The sequence below is a fragment of the Cyanistes caeruleus genome, chromosome 28 (assembly GCF_971803275.1).
Source record: "Cyanistes caeruleus chromosome 28, bCyaCae1.hap1.1, whole genome shotgun sequence".
NCBI classification, from domain to species: Eukaryota; Metazoa; Chordata; class Aves; order Passeriformes; family Paridae; genus Cyanistes; species Cyanistes caeruleus.
The window spans coordinates 1,888,614-1,906,504 of NC_141728.1; the positions used below are offsets into that span (position 1 = coordinate 1,888,614).

Genomic DNA, 17,891 nt, shown 5'->3' on the forward strand with positions numbered 1-17,891 from the left:
GGGGCTGAGCCCAGGAGCCTCAGGCACTGAGAGAAGGGTGAAGAAGCTGCTCCAGGAGTCCAAAGGCAAAGTGCAAGTCCCTTGGAGCATCAGTGGCCCCAGGGAGGGCAGGGAGTGGCAAAGGCTCCCCAGGGAGTGGGGAGAGCAGATCCTGGAGGCCAGGACTGCAGGGAGCCAAAGGCTGTGAGCAGGAACTGCAATGCTGAGCAAGCCCTGGCTGGCTGGAGGCAGCAGAAAGGCCAAGCCCTGAGCCCAGGCCTGGCACAGCAGGGCCTGTCCCTCACGGGGGGCTCGGGGCTGTTCCTGGGGCAGGGGGATGTGAGGGGCAGCAAGGACAAATGCCATCAACCTGGGGGACCCTGCAGATCCTCATGGAACCAAGGGCCAGCGTGAGCCAGCAGGGCCTGACGCAAACAAGAGGCCCCTGGGAGCCTGCGGGGCTGCAACAGCCCACAGCACTCCAGTGATGGCGGCAACCAAAGGCTCCTTGACTTGCCTTTGGTGCACGGGACAAACCCCCAGCAGATATTCTCAAGGGACACAGAGGCAAAGAATATTCTTAGTTGCAAGGGACCCCCAAGGACCAGCAATTCCAGCTGTCAAGTGAATGGCCCACACAGGGATTGAAGCCACAGCCTCGCTGATATCAGCACCATGCTCTGACCAACGGAGCTCAGAGGTGAAAACCACACAGAATTTTACTGGCAAAGTACAGAGAACCAAGGAACTTGGGCAAAGCATTTAATACAACATCCAGTTGAACATAAAACACTTTCCACAGCAGTAACTGCATTAAGTTAGCCCATTTAACCTGGAAAGCTTGAACCCTTGAGGTCTTAAGGTACTCAAAATCATGTCAGGGCAGGCACTTGTTTTTATTTAAATGCACAGGGAACAGACCTCTTGCAGGTCTTTGTGTTCCAAAAGAAAGGTAGATATTCATGTAGAAATACAAAAAGTAATACTACAGTATTTGTAAAACACACAACAACTGTAGCAAAAGTTACCAATGAATAAATGCACAAACAGACAATAATAAGGCTGAGATTCCAAAGAGTTACATTCAAAAGGCTATGCAGAAGAAAAGAGAGAGTTTAATACTTCTGAAAGTACAAAGTCATCAATTTTCTCAGGGCAGCCCTGAGCTCCTGGTTCCTCAGGCTGTATATGAGGGGGTTCAGGGCTGGAGACACCACTGAGTACAGAACTGACAGGGCCAGATCCAGGGATGGGGAGGAGATGGAGGGGGGCTTCAGGTTGGCAAAAATGCCAGTGCTGAGGAACAGGGAGAGCACGGCCAGGTGAGGGAGGCAGGTGGAAAAGGCTTTGTGCCGTCCCTGCTCAGAGGGGATCCTCAGCACAGCCCTGAAGATCTGCACATAGGAGAAAACAATGAACACAAAACAGACAAAAGCTAAACAGCCACCAATCACAATGAGCCCAAGTTCCCTGAGGTAGGATTTGCGGCAGGAGAGCTTGAGGATGTGTGGGATTTCACAGAAGAACTGGCCCAGGGCATTGCCCTGGCACAGGGGCAGGGAAAATGTATTGGATGTGTGCAGCAGAGCACTGAGAAAGGCACTGGCCCAGGCAGCTGCTGCCATGTGGGCACAAGCTCTGCTGCCCAGGAGGGTCCCGTAGTGCAGGGGTTTGCAGATGGACATGTAGCGGTCGTAGCACATGATGGTCAGCAGGAAATACTCTGCTGAGATGAAGAAAAGAAAGAAAAAGAGCTGTGCAGCACATCCTGAGTAGGAGATGGTCCTGGTGTCCCAGAGGGAATTGTGCATGGCTTTGGGCACAGTGGTGCAGATGCAGCCCAGGTCAGTGAGGGCCAGGTTGAGCAGGAAGAAGAACATGGGGTTGTGCAGGTGGTGGCTGCAGGCTATGGCACTGATGATGAGGGTGTTGCCCAGGAGGGCAGCCAGGGAGATGCCCAGGAAGAGGCAGAAGTGCAGGAGCTGCAGCTGCCGCGTGTCTGCCAGTGCCAGCAGGAGGAAGTGGCTGAAGGAGCTGCTGTTGGACATTTGCTGCCTAAGGAAATTTTTTTCTGTGGAGGAGGAAAACACAGCACAGAGTCAGGCCACAATTCTATGAGCAAAACATATTGCCTATCTTATAGCAATTTAACATTCAGGGTCTCTTTTTTACAAACACTTCTCTGCATTCCCCTCACCTGGGCTCTGGGATTTGCAGGCACTGAGAGCAGGGACTCACAAATGGGCTCTGGAGGATTCCTTCTTCTTGTGCAGTGAGAGGCAAACGAGAACACTGGCTGATCTCCAATTAACTGAAGTCGTGATACACCAAAAAGCTGTTCAGATTTCCTGTTGGCAATTTGCTCATCTGAAGAACTGAGCTGAAGGAATTCCTTGTATTCGTTCATCCAGGCACACCTGCTGCAGTTAGGAGAGGTTGTGGGTGTTTGAAATGCCTGACATTTCTAATGCACTGCAGGTGAAATGGTGTGGGTGTGAGAGGCACAGGGATGGTCTCAGTGCAGGGACAAGAGAGCAGCTCTGCCCATCAGGGCTGTTCTCACTGCTCCTTGCTGGCAGCTTAGAGCTGAAGGAGAGGCACCCAGAGGAGTTCCCTGAGAGAAACAGGGCATTGCTGAGAGCAGAGAGCTCTGGCTTCAGAGAGCACAGTGACAGAGCCCTCGCCTTCTCTCAGGGTGTCTCTTTAGGATCTCAGCTGTCTCCTGCCAGGCTGGGGCACAGAGGGATCATTGCAGCTGCCCAGCTGCAGCTGCCCAGCAGCGTTTCCCTGGCCCTAGCACTGAGCTGTCTCCTGCACAGGGATCCCAGGCAGCCCAGAGACACCACAGGAGAGCTGTGCCCTTCTGGAGGGCACCCTGCAGCCCTGCAGGACAGCCAGGGAATCACCTGAACGGCCCCTGAATGGCGAGAGCTGGGCACTCTGCTCCCACAGACACATCTCCACAGCAGCATCCAAAGGCTCCCTGCCCGGACAGGCACCTGCCCCCCCCAAACCCTTGCACTGCCTCAGCAAACTCACTGGTGGCAACAAGGACACACAGGCACCTGGGGATGGCAGGGAAATGCCACAATGCTGCTGCCAGGGGAGGAGGGACACAGAGACTGATGGAAATCAGGGGTTTCTCCTTCCCCGGGCTCCGGCTGCTGCAGGGACAAAGCTCACCCGAGCCCCCGTGGGCTGAGGGCAGGGGCTCTGCTTAGGCTGGGAAAGGAGCCCGGGCAGGAGTTGCTGGGGGAAGGTGTCTGAGGCACAGGGACAGCAGGGAGGTGCCCACATCCCCCTGGCCAGCATCTCTGGCAGCAGCTCCCTGTCCCTCCCTGCCCGTGTCTCTGCTGAGTGGGGCTGTTCCTGCCAGCAGCGTCTCCCCGTGCCCAGCTCCGCTCCCTGCCAGGGCTCACAGAGTCCATCCCCACCCCACGGCCCCGGCACAGCTCTGCCTGTGCAGGGACCTGTCCTGTGCCTCTCAGGGAGCAGCAGGGAAGCCCCGCTCTGGAGCTTCTTCTGCTGCACACCAGGACATCCAGGAGAGCCACCCTGACAGGTCCTGTCAGTGCTGCCATTGTCACAGACACTCCCAGCAACTCACCTGCATTGCTCTGCAGCCAGAGACTCACCGTGTCCAGGGGCTGTGCAGATTTCTCCCCTGATGGGGTCTCTCCTGTTCCCCCACCCCAGGCTACCTTGAACCTCTTCCTCACTCCTGCTGCCTGCCCTTGCTGCCTGCAGGTACTGCCCTGCCTGCCCTGTGGCCACCTGCTCTGCACCAGAGGAACTGGGAGAGTCCATCCAAATGATCATGGAAACCATGGGATGTGCCAGCCTTAGGAGAAGCCTCCAGGAATGGAAGTTTAGCTTTGCTATTGCCAGAGAATTATTCTTTCAAACACTGTGAAGATTTCTCCTCTAGCAAGAGCTCAGTCACCCTCCCAGCCCAGGCTGCCTCTCATCTCTCTGTGCCCTGTGCTGTGCCTGGGGTGGCTGCAGGCAGTGCCCCAGCCCTGCTGGGCTGTGCCCAGGAGCTGCTCTTGGCCAGAGCTGTCTCTCTGCAGCGCTGCCCTTGCCAGGAGCTGCCTCTGTGCCAGAGCCCAGCCCAGCTGAACAGCACAGACACAGCACAAGGACTTCTCTTGTGGGTTGGGCACTGAGTCCCTGAACATCAGTCCCCCAGAGGGAGCTGAAGAAACCTCTCAAGAATTCAAAGTCACAATCCATCTCCAAAGTTTTGTGAGGTTTTAATGGGTCTCACTGAGGCACTCAACTGGGAAAGTGTCCCCAGGTTCCAGGGAGAGCAGAACACTGCAGGCACTGGTGACAGGTGGGGACAAGCAAGGGAAAGGTGTCTCTGGTGCTGAGCAAAGCTGGATGTGTTTCAGGAGTGCCAAGGGCCAAGGGCTGAGCCCCAGCCCCTGACAAGGCAGATGCTGTCCCTCCCTCATTGCTCAGGGCTCTTCCCGGGCCACTGGCATGTGGGGATGTGCAATGCCAAGGGCAGCACCATGGGGCGGCCCCTGCCAGGCTGCTGAGCAGGGACAAGGAGGCAATGAGGCCCCAGGGCTGCCAGGGTCACTTGTCTCCTCCTCATGGCTCAGGCCCAGGCCCAGCAGCCATGGCCAAAGGGCTGCACAAGTTGCCTCTGGCAGGGCCTTGCAGCTGCTGCCCATCCCTGTGCCCTCTCCAGCCCAGGCTGCCCTACGGTGTCCATGCCCTGCGCCTCTGGCCCTGCAGGCTGTCGTCATCCCCTGGCTGCCCCAGCTCGCTGGGCCCTTCCTTTGTGACAGCTCTGCATCCTGCCTGCCTCTGCCTGGCCACACAAAGCCTTGGCCTTGATACCAAAAGGGTTAACTCAATTTTTACCGTGCCTGGGAACTTCTAGCACAGGAACAAGGCATGCAGGGCCTGCCTTCCCAGCAAGGATGGTTGGGAGACAAGAAAAAGACATCTGGCTCAAGGGTGCAGTGATGGGAAAAACAAGGACTGAATCTGGGAACTCAGGGTTTGGTTTTATGGAAGTGGGTAAATTGTAATATGCATTTAGCCACTGTATAAAAGCAACACACTGGGAGAATCACATGTCCATGTCAGGTTAGGAGTTATCCCATGTTGGACCTCAGGCCTGAATAAATCATGTGCCTCTTAAACACCAAATTAGTGTTAAGGAGACTTACTCTGATGTTTCAGAGCCTTGCTGATGGTGGGGCCTCACAGAACCAAGGAGTCAGCTGTGACACTGGGCAAACTCATGGAACAAAGGGTGCATTTTGACACAGCAGAACCCCACGGAACCAAAATACATTTTGGCACATTGGGGCAAATTGTGACACCATGGAACCGCACAGAACCAAGGTGACCATGTTCTACTACAGAACCTCAGGAACAAAGGGCCCATGGTGACACTGCAGAACCAAGGAGACCATGGTGACACTATGGGGCATCATGGAACCAAGGGTCCATTGTGACTCTGCTACCAAAAATGGGAAAAAATAAAAGAAAATAAAAATAAAAATAAAAATAAAAATAAAAATAAAAATAAAAATAAAAATAAAAATAAAAATAAAAATAAAAATAAAAATAAAAATAAAATAAAAGAAACTGCTTCACAGCAAGGGAGCAGTAAGAAGCAGCATTCTTTATTCAGCCAGTTGCACAAGGGGGAATAGCTCTTCCCAAAGGTGTGCGTGCTGGGTACAGGAAAGTTCCTGCTTGTGGACTGTATTTTACATCCATATTCACTGACTGTCACAGAATAAACATACATATGATAATCATTTCTCTGAAATCATTAATATATTTTCTCTTACCTTCATAGCTGTGTTCTTCTGTCCTGGGCGTCTCTTTGGTGGTCCCTGGTGCTTGGTGATGCCAGAGTCAGACCTGACTGACCGGTGAACTGGTAAAAGTTGACACAACTGGAGCTGGTCACTTTCCAATTCTCCTTCTTACACAATGGGCATGGTGCAGTTCCATGGGCCAGGGGGTTTTGAAGAACAAGAACTGTGTGTGCTCACCAGCTGGAGATGGTTTTTCATCTGGTAACATCCCCCCTTGGAGGCTTGTGATGCTTCTCTTCAAGCCTTGCTAAGCCTCCCATCTGTGGTGTCTGCTGGAATTCAATGCCCTCCCCATCCCACAGCAGCCCTGCCTTCCCCTCCTGCAGCCTTGGTCTCCAGCACAGCCATGGAGGCTCTTTGGGCTCTGGACTTTTCCTGCAGCCACCAAGGACAGCTGAGCTCTGCCCTTGCCACAGCCAGCCCTGGCCAGCACAGGCCATGCACAGCAATTCCTTGTCTGTGCCTGGCCTTGCTGCCAGCCCCGGCAGCGGCTCCGTGGCCCCTTTGTGCCCCGCTGGCCCAGCCATGGTGCCCCAGCCCCTGGGCAGGCCCAGCCCAGGGCAGGAGCATTGCGGGTGGGCACGGCCCCTGTGCCGTGGTGCCCACAGCAGCCCTGGGGCTCTGTGCCCCATGGCCTCCCTGCTGGGCAGCCTCTCCCAGCTCCTGCAGAGCCCGTGGCACCTGTGGGCCTGCACACACAGCCCTGCCCCGGGCTCTGCCAGGCTCTGGGCCAGCACAGAGGCCAGGCAGGGCTGGCCATGGCCAGCAACAGGCCCTGAGCCCTGCAGGAGGATGGAGCTGGGCCACAGCCAAACTCAGCCCAGGCCAAACCTGGGCTCAGCAGCCAGGGCTGGCAGCACCTGGGGACAGAGCCTGGCGGTGACAAATGTCCTGGACCCCCTCTCTGCTCTGCTCATGCCACCAAGGGCACAGAGCAGCCTCCTCTCTCGGCCACTTGCCTGTTTTCAATCCCTTGCCCTGTAGGCGCTGGCCCTGCCCCACAAGGCCTGGGCTGAGTCCTGTCCCTCACGCTCACACAGGCTGAGATGGACACTGCTGGTTTCTCTGGCAGGCTCTCTGAGCCCAGCCCAGCTCCCTCCAAGCTGTCCCAGCTGCCCTCAGCTCTCGGCAGCAGCCAGGGCCTCTCCCCAGCACAGCCCAGCCGGCTCTGGCCCCACAGCTCTGCTCAGGGCAGGCTGCTCTGGGCACTGCCCCATGGCCTCAGCCCCTCTGCAGGGCACAGCAGCAGCTGCAGCTCAGAGAGGCCTCAGCCCCAGCCATGGGGGAAAGTGCCTGGCCAAAGGAAAAGGAGGCTCCCTGTGTGCCCTGCTCCCCTCTCCAGGAGATCCTGGCAGCTCTGCAGCCCCTCCTGCCATCCCATCTGCCCAGGCCAGCACCACAGCCCCGGCCTCGGGGCCCTCAAGAGCTGCTCCTGCTCCAGGCCCAGGGCCCATCCCAAAGCTGGGGCAGCCACAAAGCTGTGCCCATTGCTGGTCATTCCTGCTCTCATGAGGATGGATCCTCAGCCACTTGGAGGTTGCTGATGAATTTTACTTTTCCACAGGCCTCTTCTTTCTTGAGCGCTTCAGCTGAGAAATTCAGTGACAAAGGCTCATTAACATTTGTTCAATCACCCAAACAAGATAAGCCCATAGGAAAAATTCAAGTCATCAGTTCTTCCGTGGTTAATTCGACAAATTTCAGAAGCGTATTCAAAGTAAATCTACTGTATTGAAAACAATTAAGATATAATTGTTTGGTCCTGTTTAGTTTTCTTTTTCTGTTTCCAATCCCCAGTTGATATTAATCCCCAGCACCCTCTCATACAGTCTGAATAGATCTGAAAATAAACACCCCTTATGGCTGATGATCAATCAGACTTTGTCCCTACCCCCACCCCACCATTTCCCCCATCCAGCCCCTGGGACTCAGAGCAGCCCTGTGCAAATCTGACAAACCATGGCTGTGCCTTCATTTCCCTCTGCTCCTGTGCAGCTCATTTGGAAATTTTCCCACTAAAGTTATGGAGAAGTATTAAAAAGAGCTTCTAGGAAATGCACATTCCTGTTCTAAAGGATGTATTTTATTCCTGCTCTCTTTGGAGCAGAGGTGATTGCAGCATTCTGTGATTGATATTGACCCAGGGTCTCTCCTCAGGAGGTCTGGCCTGCTCAGAGGAGCTGTGCCTTGAGGTGTGAGCCAGTGTGGACAACCTTGCTCCACATTCCTCAATCCCATCCTCTGTGTCCTCCCTCACCTGGGACCTGCTTTGCTTGGAGAGCTGCCTGCACTCAGCAAAGAGGGGATTTTCCTTTTTATTTTCTTTTTTTCTTTTTTTTTTTTTTACGCAATCTAATACTCCCAAGTTTCATTGTTGAAAACAGACGCACTCCTCAAGTGTGTGCCAGACCAAGGTGCCACCAAAAGCACTCCAGACCTGCCCTGGGCCAGCTGTGAGGGTGGATCATCATCCCAACCTGCACTAGGCTGTAAGAAACAATTTTGAGAACCCAGATGCAAGTGTTAAACCTTGGTTAGCACTTTGTTGTAAACCAGTTCAATTGTTTCGTTGTTTATCCCAAGTTCAGGTTATTAGCTCTTTTCTTGTTATGTATTAGCTGTACTTACCCTTTGCTGTCATGTCCCTGTCCCGTCGGGAGATCACCGCCACTGCTCCCCAGAATGGCGTCCCCAGCCCTGAGGAGGAGGATGACACAAGGGCCTGGACGTAAATGAGAGAGACCAGAGACACACAGGATGCACACAGACTAATAAGACTCCGGAAACAATGAGCCACACTAAAAAGAAGAAATCAAGACAGCACCACCGAACGAGGAAGACCCAGAGAAATCCCCTGACTTCCTCCCAAAAGCTGACAGCACCAAGGGGGAACTCGACCAGGGTGACATCCCAGACTCTGAGCCAAAGAAGACGAGCATTCCTGCAGACTCCTGTGAGGACAGAAGCTCCGACTCTGCCGTGTGAAAAAGTCAACTTCCTCCTTCACTGCGTGGAATCTGGGAGCAGTGGCAGTGTGTGCGACCCCTTGGGCCTCCACCCAAGCTGATTCTTGTATTAAAAGCATTAAAAAGGACCTCTAGTCCTGCCCAATTTATTTCAGTACCTAGGCAGGTGTTGAGAACAGACCCGTGTTTTGGCTACTGCCTGGCAGTGCCGTCATTCCTTCTGACATTCCTTCCCCCATCAAAGGGGATGGGAGTAGGCAAGATCCTGGGAGAGGACACAACCAAGCCAACTGACCCAAATTAGCCAGAGGGATATTCCATACCTCATGACAACATCTCAGAGAGCTAAGCTCAAGGAGAGAGGAGGAAAGGGGGGGCATTTTTGAGTTTTCAGTGTTTGCCTTCTGGAGGAACCATTATGTGTGCTGAAGCCTTTCTTTTCAGAAAATGTCCAAACATCAGATGGGAAGTAGAGAGTGACTTTTTTTCTCTTCAGCCCATGCAGGCCCAGATCTCTACTTAGTTCTTTATTTTACTGTAATAGAACTGCCTTGTCTCACCCTGCTGGCTGTTCTCTGTCTTATCCTCTTCCCCGTCCCAGTGGGAAAGAGAGTGACAGAGCGACAGCGTGGGCACCTGGCACGCAGCCAGGGTCGACCCACTGCAGTTGTTTTGGCACCCGAATGTGGGGGGATATAAAGTTGGTGAAATGGACTATAGCAGGAACCTCGAGGGGCCGGGCTGGAACAGCAGAGGAGTGCAGGCCTGGGGTGGCAAACAGTTTAGCAATGAGCTCGAAGCTGTGGCAGGAGCAGCATGGGGCTGGGCAGACCCAGGGATATTGAGCTAAAAGTGTACTAAAAATCCGGAGCAGTGGCAGAAACAGCAGGGTCTGGGCGGCCCTGGAAGGAGAAAAAAGGTGGAGGGGGGGATTGGTTTGGGTGTTCCCTGGCTGTCATCTGTGTAATGCCCTGGCAACAGCAGCAGCTGCTGAGCTCCCGAAAGCAGCCGTGAAACGCTCCCTTTCAGAGGTGGTCGGGTTCTGGTTTTCCCCTGAGGCACCCAAGCAGATGGTGAGGATCCCTCCCAGAGTGATTGGGTATTGAAAGGACCCAGTTACATGGCCACACTTGTGAGCAGAGGCTCACCCACATTAAAGAGACTCAGTGATAGAAAAGTTCTGCAGTAGCAGTGGATCCTCTGGGCAGCAGCAGTCCAACACCAAAACCTCAACCATCTGCCCTTTGAGCCGTGTCCCCCAGCTAAGAGACAGCCATAACCCCACTGCCTGTCCTTTCTCCTGTCCTGGTGGGGTGTTGAGGAGTTCTGTGAGCGTGTTTTGGGGGCATTGGTGTTGGTGGGTGTGTTGGGGAAGGAGTTGTCTGGAAGTGAGAGGTCTAGGCTGGAATTTGAGTCAGTTTGATGGCAGCATCCATGGTTTGGCACAGCTTTGGTCATGGAGGACATAAGGAATAGCTGTGACTTTTTCTGTTAGTGGTACTGGTTCTCATGCAAAAAAAGAAGAGGGGAGAGCTGTAATTTATTGGCCACCTAGATATCTGTACCAGGGGCAGGATTAGCCTTTTTGCAATCTACTCAATTGTCTGGACTACTTTTGTAATACTGAGTGGACTTTCATTCCTTGAGAGCTTTAATCCTTCAGAGAATTAAGATATTATCATCCCTCCATAGAAAACCAAAGCTTTGCAAACCAAAGAATGGCCTTTTTTTAGCCTCTGTGTAGTGTTACATTTTGTAAAGTGACTCTCAATGGATGATGTTAAGGCAAAGGACTTGCTGCTTGGAGATGGGAAGCAAACTTGCAGATCTTTCAAATTCTCCAGTCATTCCAATTAATTGGTGAAGTCTGCAACTTTTTGGAACTTCTTGAGTTGAGCAACGGGGAAGTAAAGCTCTCATGAATTGAGGGTCCTTAAATGCCAGATCCTTCTGTGCCTTCCCAACAAAGATGTTTTTGAGCTGCAGGAAATGACTTCAATGGGAAAATAATTCCAACATGTAATAATCTGACCAAGGCTAAGCGTTGCCAGCAGTTGTTCCAGATGCTCCTGCCAAGACCCCTGCAGGAAGGAGCCCAGTCCCCAATGCACCTGGGCTTTGGCTGCCCTCTGGCACAGAAGCCCCCCAGGGGCACAGGTCTCTGGGGCAGGAGAAGGGCACCAGCACTGCCAGGGCTCGGCTGGGGTGGCAGGTCTGCCTCGGTGGGGACTCTGCCACACTTGCTGATTTCAGTGCTGCCAGTCTCCTGTGCAGATTCTGTGCAAGGCCCTGTGCCCTTCCTGCTGTGGCTGTGTTGGCAGCCCTGGGGGCTCCTTCTGCTGCCCTGAGCCTGCAGAGCAGGGCAGCGTTCGCTGATGGTTTGAGGCGTTCCTAAAGATCCTGTCAGGCTGTCTTAGACACTTTGGACAAGGGATTTCTTTAAACCTGGGCCACTTTGGGGGGGATGGGGGCGGAACCAGGGCAGGTGGCAGTGCGTTCATGGGCCCTTTGTGACACGGTGCAGCATGGTAACCGTGGAATGGAAAGGGACAGGGTGTCCAAGGGCCCTTTGTGACACGTGGTGACATAGGGGCTGGCGGTGACAGGGTCACACCACTGTGCCCAGTGCACGCGACGGGACAGGACGCGCCAGAGCGGTGCTGTGAGGAGTCCCCGCACAGCGCACTCGATTGTGTCTGACCCGGAGCTTTTCCAAGACTTTACTCCTACAGGTGACCTCGTGGCAAGACTGCGGGCCTTGGTGGCCCGTGGCTTTCCCGAGGCTTTTCTTTTGCAGGTGCCTGTGGGGGAAGACTGCGGGACTTGGTGGCCCGTGGCCTTCCCAAGACTTTTCTTTTGCAGGTGCCTTCAAGGCCAGACTCCGGTACTTGGTACCTGGAGCTTTTCTGAGGCATCTCCCATCCTTCTGGCCTCTGTCCTCAAGGTGAGACTGTGGGACCTGGTGACCACAGTCATTTACGAGGAGTCTCCAGTCATTGTGGCAGGAGCCCTCGAGACCCGACTGCAGGACTTGCTGTCCTGTAGGCTTCCTGAGGCTTCTCTCTCGCAGGTGCCTTCAAGGCACAACTGCACGACTTGTTGACTCAGAGATTACCCAAGGCATCTCTCTTTAAGGTGCCCCCAAGGCCAGATTGTGTCATGGAGGGCAGATTCCTCAACCTGTTCCAAGTGTTCAGAGGGAACAGAAAGACAGCCCCTGGAGCTGCCCCAGCACAGCAGCCTGAAGAGCTGGAGCAGTTCCAACCACTGCAGGATGGTGAGTGGCAGAGCTGGGCCACAGGGCTGATGGCTGCAGCCAGCCAGGCCCTGCACCATCCCATCCCATCCCATCCCATCCCATCCCATCCCATCCCATCCCATCCCATCCCATCCCATCCCATCCCATCCCATCCCATCCCATCCCATCCCCTCCCCTCCCCTGTGGACATGCCCAAGGACAGGACAGAAGAGGGGCTGGGGCTGACCCCTGCCAGTGGACGTGCTCCATCCCCTGAGCCACCCCAGGGCTGTCCCTGACTGGGGAGTGCAGGGCTGGGTTGTGTTCTCCGGCCTCTCCCGCAGCCCCTCAGCTCTGGCTGCTCTTTGACAGATGCAGACATGGATGGGACACAAGAGCAGGAGCCTGCCCGTGGCCGCTTCCGCAGAACGCTGAAGGTACCTGCAGCCATCCCCACCTGGGCTGGGCCTGCTGTCACTGCTCAGCCCAGCTCTGCACTTGCAGCACTCCATGGAACATGCCTCTCTTCCCTGTCCTTTGTTCATTCTGCACAGAGGTTCCGCAAGTTCCTGCGCATTGGGCGTAGAAAGAACAACACAGCAGCAACTGAGGGCACAGCTGAGCCTGACTCCGGGCTGACCGAGCTCCAGGCAGAGCCTGATGTCAGCCCAGATTCAGCTGAGCCCTCACAAGACTCTGACGCTGCAGTGAAGGATGACAGGGCAGAGGCTGACATGGCAGGGACTGAGGGCACGGCCATTCCAAATGATGACATTGGAGAGACTCAGGGCATTGCGGATACCAACAGGATACTCACTCCCACTATTAGCCAAGAGCTCGTATGGGATTATTTCAAGGACCCTCGTGTGTCTTCTGACATCGTTGACAAGAGAGCTGCTTCTTCTGACCAGCAGGTAGCCAGCCAGGGGCCAGAACTGGAGGTCTCCCAGGATCCTGTGGCCCTTCAAGCCACATCCACAGGGCCCCGTCAGCCTTTGAGGCCAGCAGAACATGACGGGAAGGGAAGCACTTCTTGGGGGAAGCTGGGGAAGTTGCTGCCTTGGACAGCACTCCATGTCTTCCCCATGCCTCCTCCAGGTGCCATCTACTGTGAGGAACATTCACCAGAGTCTGGTGTCCCATGTCACTGTGGATATCAGGCAGAAAATTGACATAATAAGGCTGGCTGAAGAACACCCGGTTGATGTGGTGCTGACCCTCCTGCGCTGTGCCCCATCGTGTGACAGGTATGGGGCCCACGTGCCTTGAGAGCTCAGGGCTCACCGGCCTTTAGGGCCCATCGCCCTGCACAGCCTGTCCAGTGGGCTCTGCCCAACAGGCAGAGAGGTCCAGGAGCCTCAGGCCCCTCTGTTTCCTGAGGCTGCTGCCAGTGCTCCCTCCCTGCCCTTCAGGGCACAGAGGCTCTGTCCCCTGAGACCCCACAGCTACACAGGGCATGGCAATGTCACTGAGACACCCCTGACACAGAGCTCTGATCCCACAGAGCTGCTGCCATGATGTGGCAAACCATAGCCTCGTCGGGACCAACAGTTGAGAAAGTGCTGCCAACACTTCTCTGTGTGATGGAGAACTGGCCCCTTTGCAGCACCTGCACCTCTGATGGGGACAACAAGGACGTTTTGCCCTTGAGTGTGAGTTTCTGGAGATGATCACCTGGAGCTTGCTTCCCCAGGAGCTCTCCATCTTCTTCCTGCCGAAGGCGCTGGGCTGAAACCTGGGCCAGGGGCAGGCTCAGGGGACACCGGGCCCGCTGTTCCGCGCGCGTCTCCCCTCGGGCTTTGCCCCATGGACACCTCGGCACTGAGCACTGTCTTGGTGTGATTCTTTTGCAGGCAACTCTGGTGCTCTGGATGATTGTCCAGATGCCACAGTGCTGCGAGGCGATGATGCTTTATTCCGCCCGTCTGTTTGTGGCTCTGCTGTTCCATGTTGTCATCACCACACAGCAGATGCCACCAGTGGAAGCTGACAGCTTCTGGAAAGCTTGCCGGGAGCAACACCGCCTTCCCAGCAACGCCAACAGGTGCCAGTCCTCCTGTCCTTCCCATGCCCTTGTGGCTGATACCAGTGCACCCAGTGTGACCTGGGCTGTGCTCTGCACACAGGTTTGCAGTGCAGGTCCTGAAATCTCTGCTCTGCCGACTGCGGTGTGACAACGTGGTCATGGAAATGGGACGCAAGCGTGGCTGGGACACGCTCCTCTGTGCTGACACCCAGCACTATGCCGTGGGTCTGCTGGCCAGGTGAGCCTCACTTCTCCCAGCTGCCTCTGAAACTTGTGCCCTGTGCCTGGGGTGTCTCACACAGTCCCTGTGGTCCTGGCCAGAGGGCCTCGTCACTGAGGGATGGCTGAGCAGACTGGAAAAGGCTGAGAGAGGAGGGTGCCCAAAAGGAGCCACTTCCCAAAGCACCCACGGTCCCTCCAGGGATGCTGGGGAAAGGCCAGATCTCTGTGAGTCATTCCTGGGAGAGGTCTGTGCTCCCCCCATATCAGAGTCTTGGTGCCGTTTTCCCCCTGACAGGGAGATGCGCCATGGCTTGATCCCCTTCTGTTCCCGCATTGCACTCGACCTGCTCAAGTCACTCAGAAGGGAGGAGCCATGCTGTGATCTGTCCTTCCTGGCATTCCTTGTGGAGGTGAGCCCGATGGCCAGCACTCCCTCGCTGAGCTGCCTGCCAGCCCTGTCCCCTTGCATAGCCGCAGCTGCCTGGGATGGTGCCCGCGCCCTGTGCTGCTGCCTGGGCCCAGCCCTGCGCAGTTCCAGGCTCCTGCCGGCCGGCTCCCCTGTCACTGCCCGGTGCCTTTCAGGTCCTCGAGTGCTTAGATTTGACTAAATACGGTGACGGTGTCCTTGAGATCGCATCAAGGCACCTGCAGAGCGAGTGCAGGCAGAGGCGTCGCCTGGCGCTCAGAGGCCTCGTGGTGCTCAGCAAGGATCCCTCGATGGTGAGAACGGGGCAGCAGCTGAAGCTGTGCTGGGCAAAGCAGCCCCTTGGGCTGGCTGGGCTTCAGGAGCTGAGGCAGCTGCTCCCAGCTCTCCTGCCTCACCTGCCTGAGTGCTTTGGGACAGGACTTTGGCCTCTGGGCCCAGCAGCAGCAGGGTGGGGTTGCAGTGCCAGGGTGGTCTTGGCGCTGCAGCCATTCAGGGCTTCCCAGCACTGCCTTGTGTTCCAAACAGGCCATAAGAATGTGCAGCCTCTCTCAAAGCCTTCAGGACCTGCTGGCTGATGCAGATGGAGATGTAGTTGGCATGGCCCTCCGTGTGTTCATCAATATGCTCAACAATAAAGACATCATGATATGCAGCACCACTGCCCCAAAGCTGGCTCAGGCACTCCTGCTGCTCTTTGATCACGTAAGGCTCTGTGCCCCCAGCCACGGGCATTGGCTGCTGCCCAGAAACTTTGTGTCTTACAGATTTCTGGGCCTTTGCCCAGCTGAGCCTAGAGGAATTGGTATTAAGGTCTTCTTCTCTTCTTTTCCTCCAGGACCATGGCCATGTGCAGTTGCTCTCCCTTGACCTCTTCTTCAAGGCAATGGACTTGGTAGTGGACGAGGGAAAGAAGCCCCTGGAGAAGATTTTGGACCAGAGCCTGATTCCACTCTTCATCCACTGCCATGATGAGAACCGGCGTGTGGCGAAGGTGAGGTTTGCTGTGATGCCGGTGCATCCCTGGGAGGGGCATCGGCTTCCACCTGTCCTGGAACCTCCCAGGCTGCGGCTTCCTCGGGGCCCTGTCACCCAGACAAGAGTCCTGTGCCCTGGGCTGCAGTGCCATCTCTGCATCTCTGCTGCTCTCCAGGCCTCTCGGGAAACGCTGCTTCGTGTGGCCGAGTTCCTCAAGAGGAGGAATTTGAAGCGGCTGGTGAGGAAGGAGCAGCTGTCAAAGTTTGCTGAGCGTCTGGTAAGAACGGCCTGGAGAAGCCCAGTTTTGAGAAGCTCCCAGCCCCCAGCACTCAGTGTGTGGGGCTGGCAGCTGTGGCCCCTGCCCAGTGCTGCACCCAGGGGTGCCAGCCTGTGCCCCACACGCCGCTCCCTTCCCTGGGCCGCACGGCTTCGTCTCCAGGCTCCTGTGGCCCCGAGCCGGGTGCCGATGGAGCCACAGCCCAGTGGGGCTGCGGGCCAGGGAGACAGCGCGGCTCCTCGGGCAGCTCCCGGCTCTCTGCCCCCTCCAGAGCCCGGCGCCAGCGGCTGCTGGCCGGGCCTCAGGGCTGGGCGGGCACGGGAGGCCGGGGCTGGCCGCAGGCAGCAGCGCCCGGCCGAGGGGCAGAGCCCGCGCCAACCCTTCCCTCTACCGCTCTCTCCAGCTGGCACAGGACAAGAAGCGAGCAGCCGAGCACCTGTGCCGGGCCCTGCCGTACCTGGACAGCCCACAGGAGCCGCTGCGAGAGGCGGCCGTCAGGTTCCTCGGTGAGCCACGAACCCGGGCTGGCTCCCTCCCCGCCACAGCTCGGCCCCAGCCCCGGCTGCTGCCCCGGCAGCGACACCCGGGCCCGGCGCCCTGGAGCCCCGGCTGCCCTCGGGGCTGCCGCTGCTGCCGGCCTCTGGCAGCCGTGCCCTTGGGCTGAGTCAGGATGCGGCAAGGGCCGGGACTGAGCCCTGCCGGGGCGGGAGGGCGTGTGGCCACAGGGCTGCAGCGCCGCTAGCAGGGAGCTGTGCCGCTGGGGCCCTGACAGGCTCTGTGTTCCCAGGGATGGCCAGGGAGCCCCTGAGGGGGCAGCAGGAAGAGCTGCAGACCCTCATCGCGGGTGAGTGAGGGCAGCGGGCAGTGAGGGGCTGACACTGGGGGATCTGTAATGCTCGGGCAGGGAGCTGTAATCCGTGCCCCGGCTTCAGAGGGCTTCTCTCCCTGTGTGGACACCTTGGTGGTGTGGGAATATCACAGAGAGATTTCAGCGACATGGGGCAGGGATTTGGGTGGGGTGTGGATTCGTGACCAGGACCTTGCAGCTGATCCTGTTGGCCTCTTCACTCTTGTGGCCACGGCAAGAGCAGGCTGGGATGGCTCTGGCAGGACTTTCTCCTAGGATTCCCACAGATCTGGGCTCTGATCGTGGCTCTGTACCCCTCTCTTCCAGCACTTCAAGCTCTAAAAAGAGACGACAACCCTTCTGAGAGAAACACAGTTCTTCAGCAGAAGTTTATTGAAAGAACTGCAGAATTACGCTCGTCTGCTGGCTTACGAAACCAGTCTTCATGTAAGATGCTACGGATGATGAGGCTACACCGAGACCAGAAGAGACCAGCTGGAGCTCCAGGCACTGCTGGCAACTGGCCCAGCTGAGCCTGTGGAAAGCTCGCATGGCTTCAGCCCTCTCCCTGCCTCTAGATAGCTCTGTCCCTGCAGCCCTAAGACACTGCCCATCCCTTCTCTTTCCCTCCAGTTTCCCTCCCTTTTGATAGCTCCCTCCCTGCAGCCCTGAGACACTGCCCATCCCTTCTCTTTCCCTCCAGTTTCCCTCCCTTTTGATAGCTCCCTCCCTGCAGCCCTCAGACACTGCCCATCCCTTCTCTTTCCCTCCACCCTCCCTCCCTTTTGATAGCTCCCTCCCTGCAGCCCTCAGACACTGCCCATCCCTTCTCTTTCCCTCCACTCTCCCTCCATTCTGATAGTTCCCTCCTTGCAACCCTCAGACACTGCCCATCCCTTCTTTTTCCCTCCACTCTCCCTCCCTTTAGACAGCTCCCTTCTTCCAGCCCACAGACCTTGCCCATCCCCTTTTTTGCCCCTCAGCTCATCCCTTTGCCTCACACCCCATCAATAAACAGTTTGGCTTTTTCACTTCACCTGCATCTCTGTGGAGTTGAAGGGTCACAAATCCAGAGCGCTGTGACA

The 17,891-nt window shown here is 56.3% G+C and overlaps 2 protein-coding genes and 1 long non-coding RNA gene across 5 annotated transcripts in view; 1 reads left to right on the forward strand and 2 right to left on the reverse strand.

Annotated features, from left to right (window-relative positions):
- Window positions 1–17,891, reverse strand: part of LOC147649008 (uncharacterized) — a 769,650-nt gene that overhangs the window by 634,718 nt on the left and 117,041 nt on the right. The window lies entirely within an intron of this gene.
- LOC147649021 (olfactory receptor 14J1-like) lies at window positions 729–8,550 on the reverse strand. 2 transcript variants are annotated; one of them, XM_086865118.1, is made up of 4 exons: window positions 8,457–8,550; window positions 5,799–7,417; window positions 2,177–2,396; window positions 729–2,050 (listed from the first exon to the last, which is right to left on the reverse strand). In XM_086865118.1, exon 4 carries the CDS (start codon window positions 2,025–2,027, stop codon window positions 1,095–1,097), a length of 933 nt encoding a protein of 310 aa, XP_086721244.1. In that variant the 5' UTR covers window positions 2,028–2,050; window positions 2,177–2,396; window positions 5,799–7,417; window positions 8,457–8,550; the 3' UTR covers window positions 729–1,094. The 2 variants fall into 2 exon arrangements, with proteins under 2 accessions (XP_086721244.1, XP_086721243.1); XM_086865117.1 differs by having other exon boundaries at window positions 2,177–2,399; window positions 8,457–8,542.
- Window positions 8,960–17,842, forward strand: LOC147649022 (maestro heat-like repeat-containing protein family member 7). Of its 2 annotated transcripts, XR_015279657.1 has the most exons (17): window positions 8,960–11,738; window positions 11,930–12,071; window positions 12,405–12,469; window positions 12,587–12,946; window positions 13,131–13,279; window positions 13,537–13,684; window positions 13,886–14,076; window positions 14,159–14,296; window positions 14,576–14,690; window positions 14,863–15,000; window positions 15,233–15,409; window positions 15,543–15,698; window positions 15,858–15,959; window positions 16,363–16,465; window positions 16,747–16,803; window positions 17,134–17,438; window positions 17,510–17,842. XR_015279657.1 is itself a non-coding variant. In XM_086864961.1 (16 exons), the coding sequence occupies exons 2-16, from the start codon at window positions 11,954–11,956 to the stop codon at window positions 17,337–17,339; spliced, it is 2,223 nt and encodes a 740-aa protein (XP_086721087.1). In that variant the 5' UTR covers window positions 10,944–11,738; window positions 11,930–11,953; the 3' UTR covers window positions 17,340–17,842. The 2 variants fall into 2 exon arrangements, 1 of the variants encoding a protein (XP_086721087.1); XM_086864961.1 differs by having other exon boundaries at window positions 10,944–11,738; window positions 17,134–17,842.

Coding starts and splice junctions, on each gene's coding strand:
- LOC147649022 (XM_086864961.1), top strand. CDS start 11,954: ATGGAGGGCAGATTCCTCAACCTGTTCCAAGTGTTCAGAGGGAACAGA. Junction 12,072..12,404: donor GTTCCAACCACTGCAGGATG/GTGAGTGGCAGA, acceptor GCTCTTTGACAG/ATGCAGACATGGATGGGACA. Junction 14,077..14,158: donor CTTCCCAGCAACGCCAACAG/GTGCCAGTCCTC, acceptor CTCTGCACACAG/GTTTGCAGTGCAGGTCCTGA.
- LOC147649021 (XM_086865118.1), bottom strand. CDS start 2,027: ATGTCCAACAGCAGCTCCTTCAGCCACTTCCTCCTGCTGGCACTGGCA.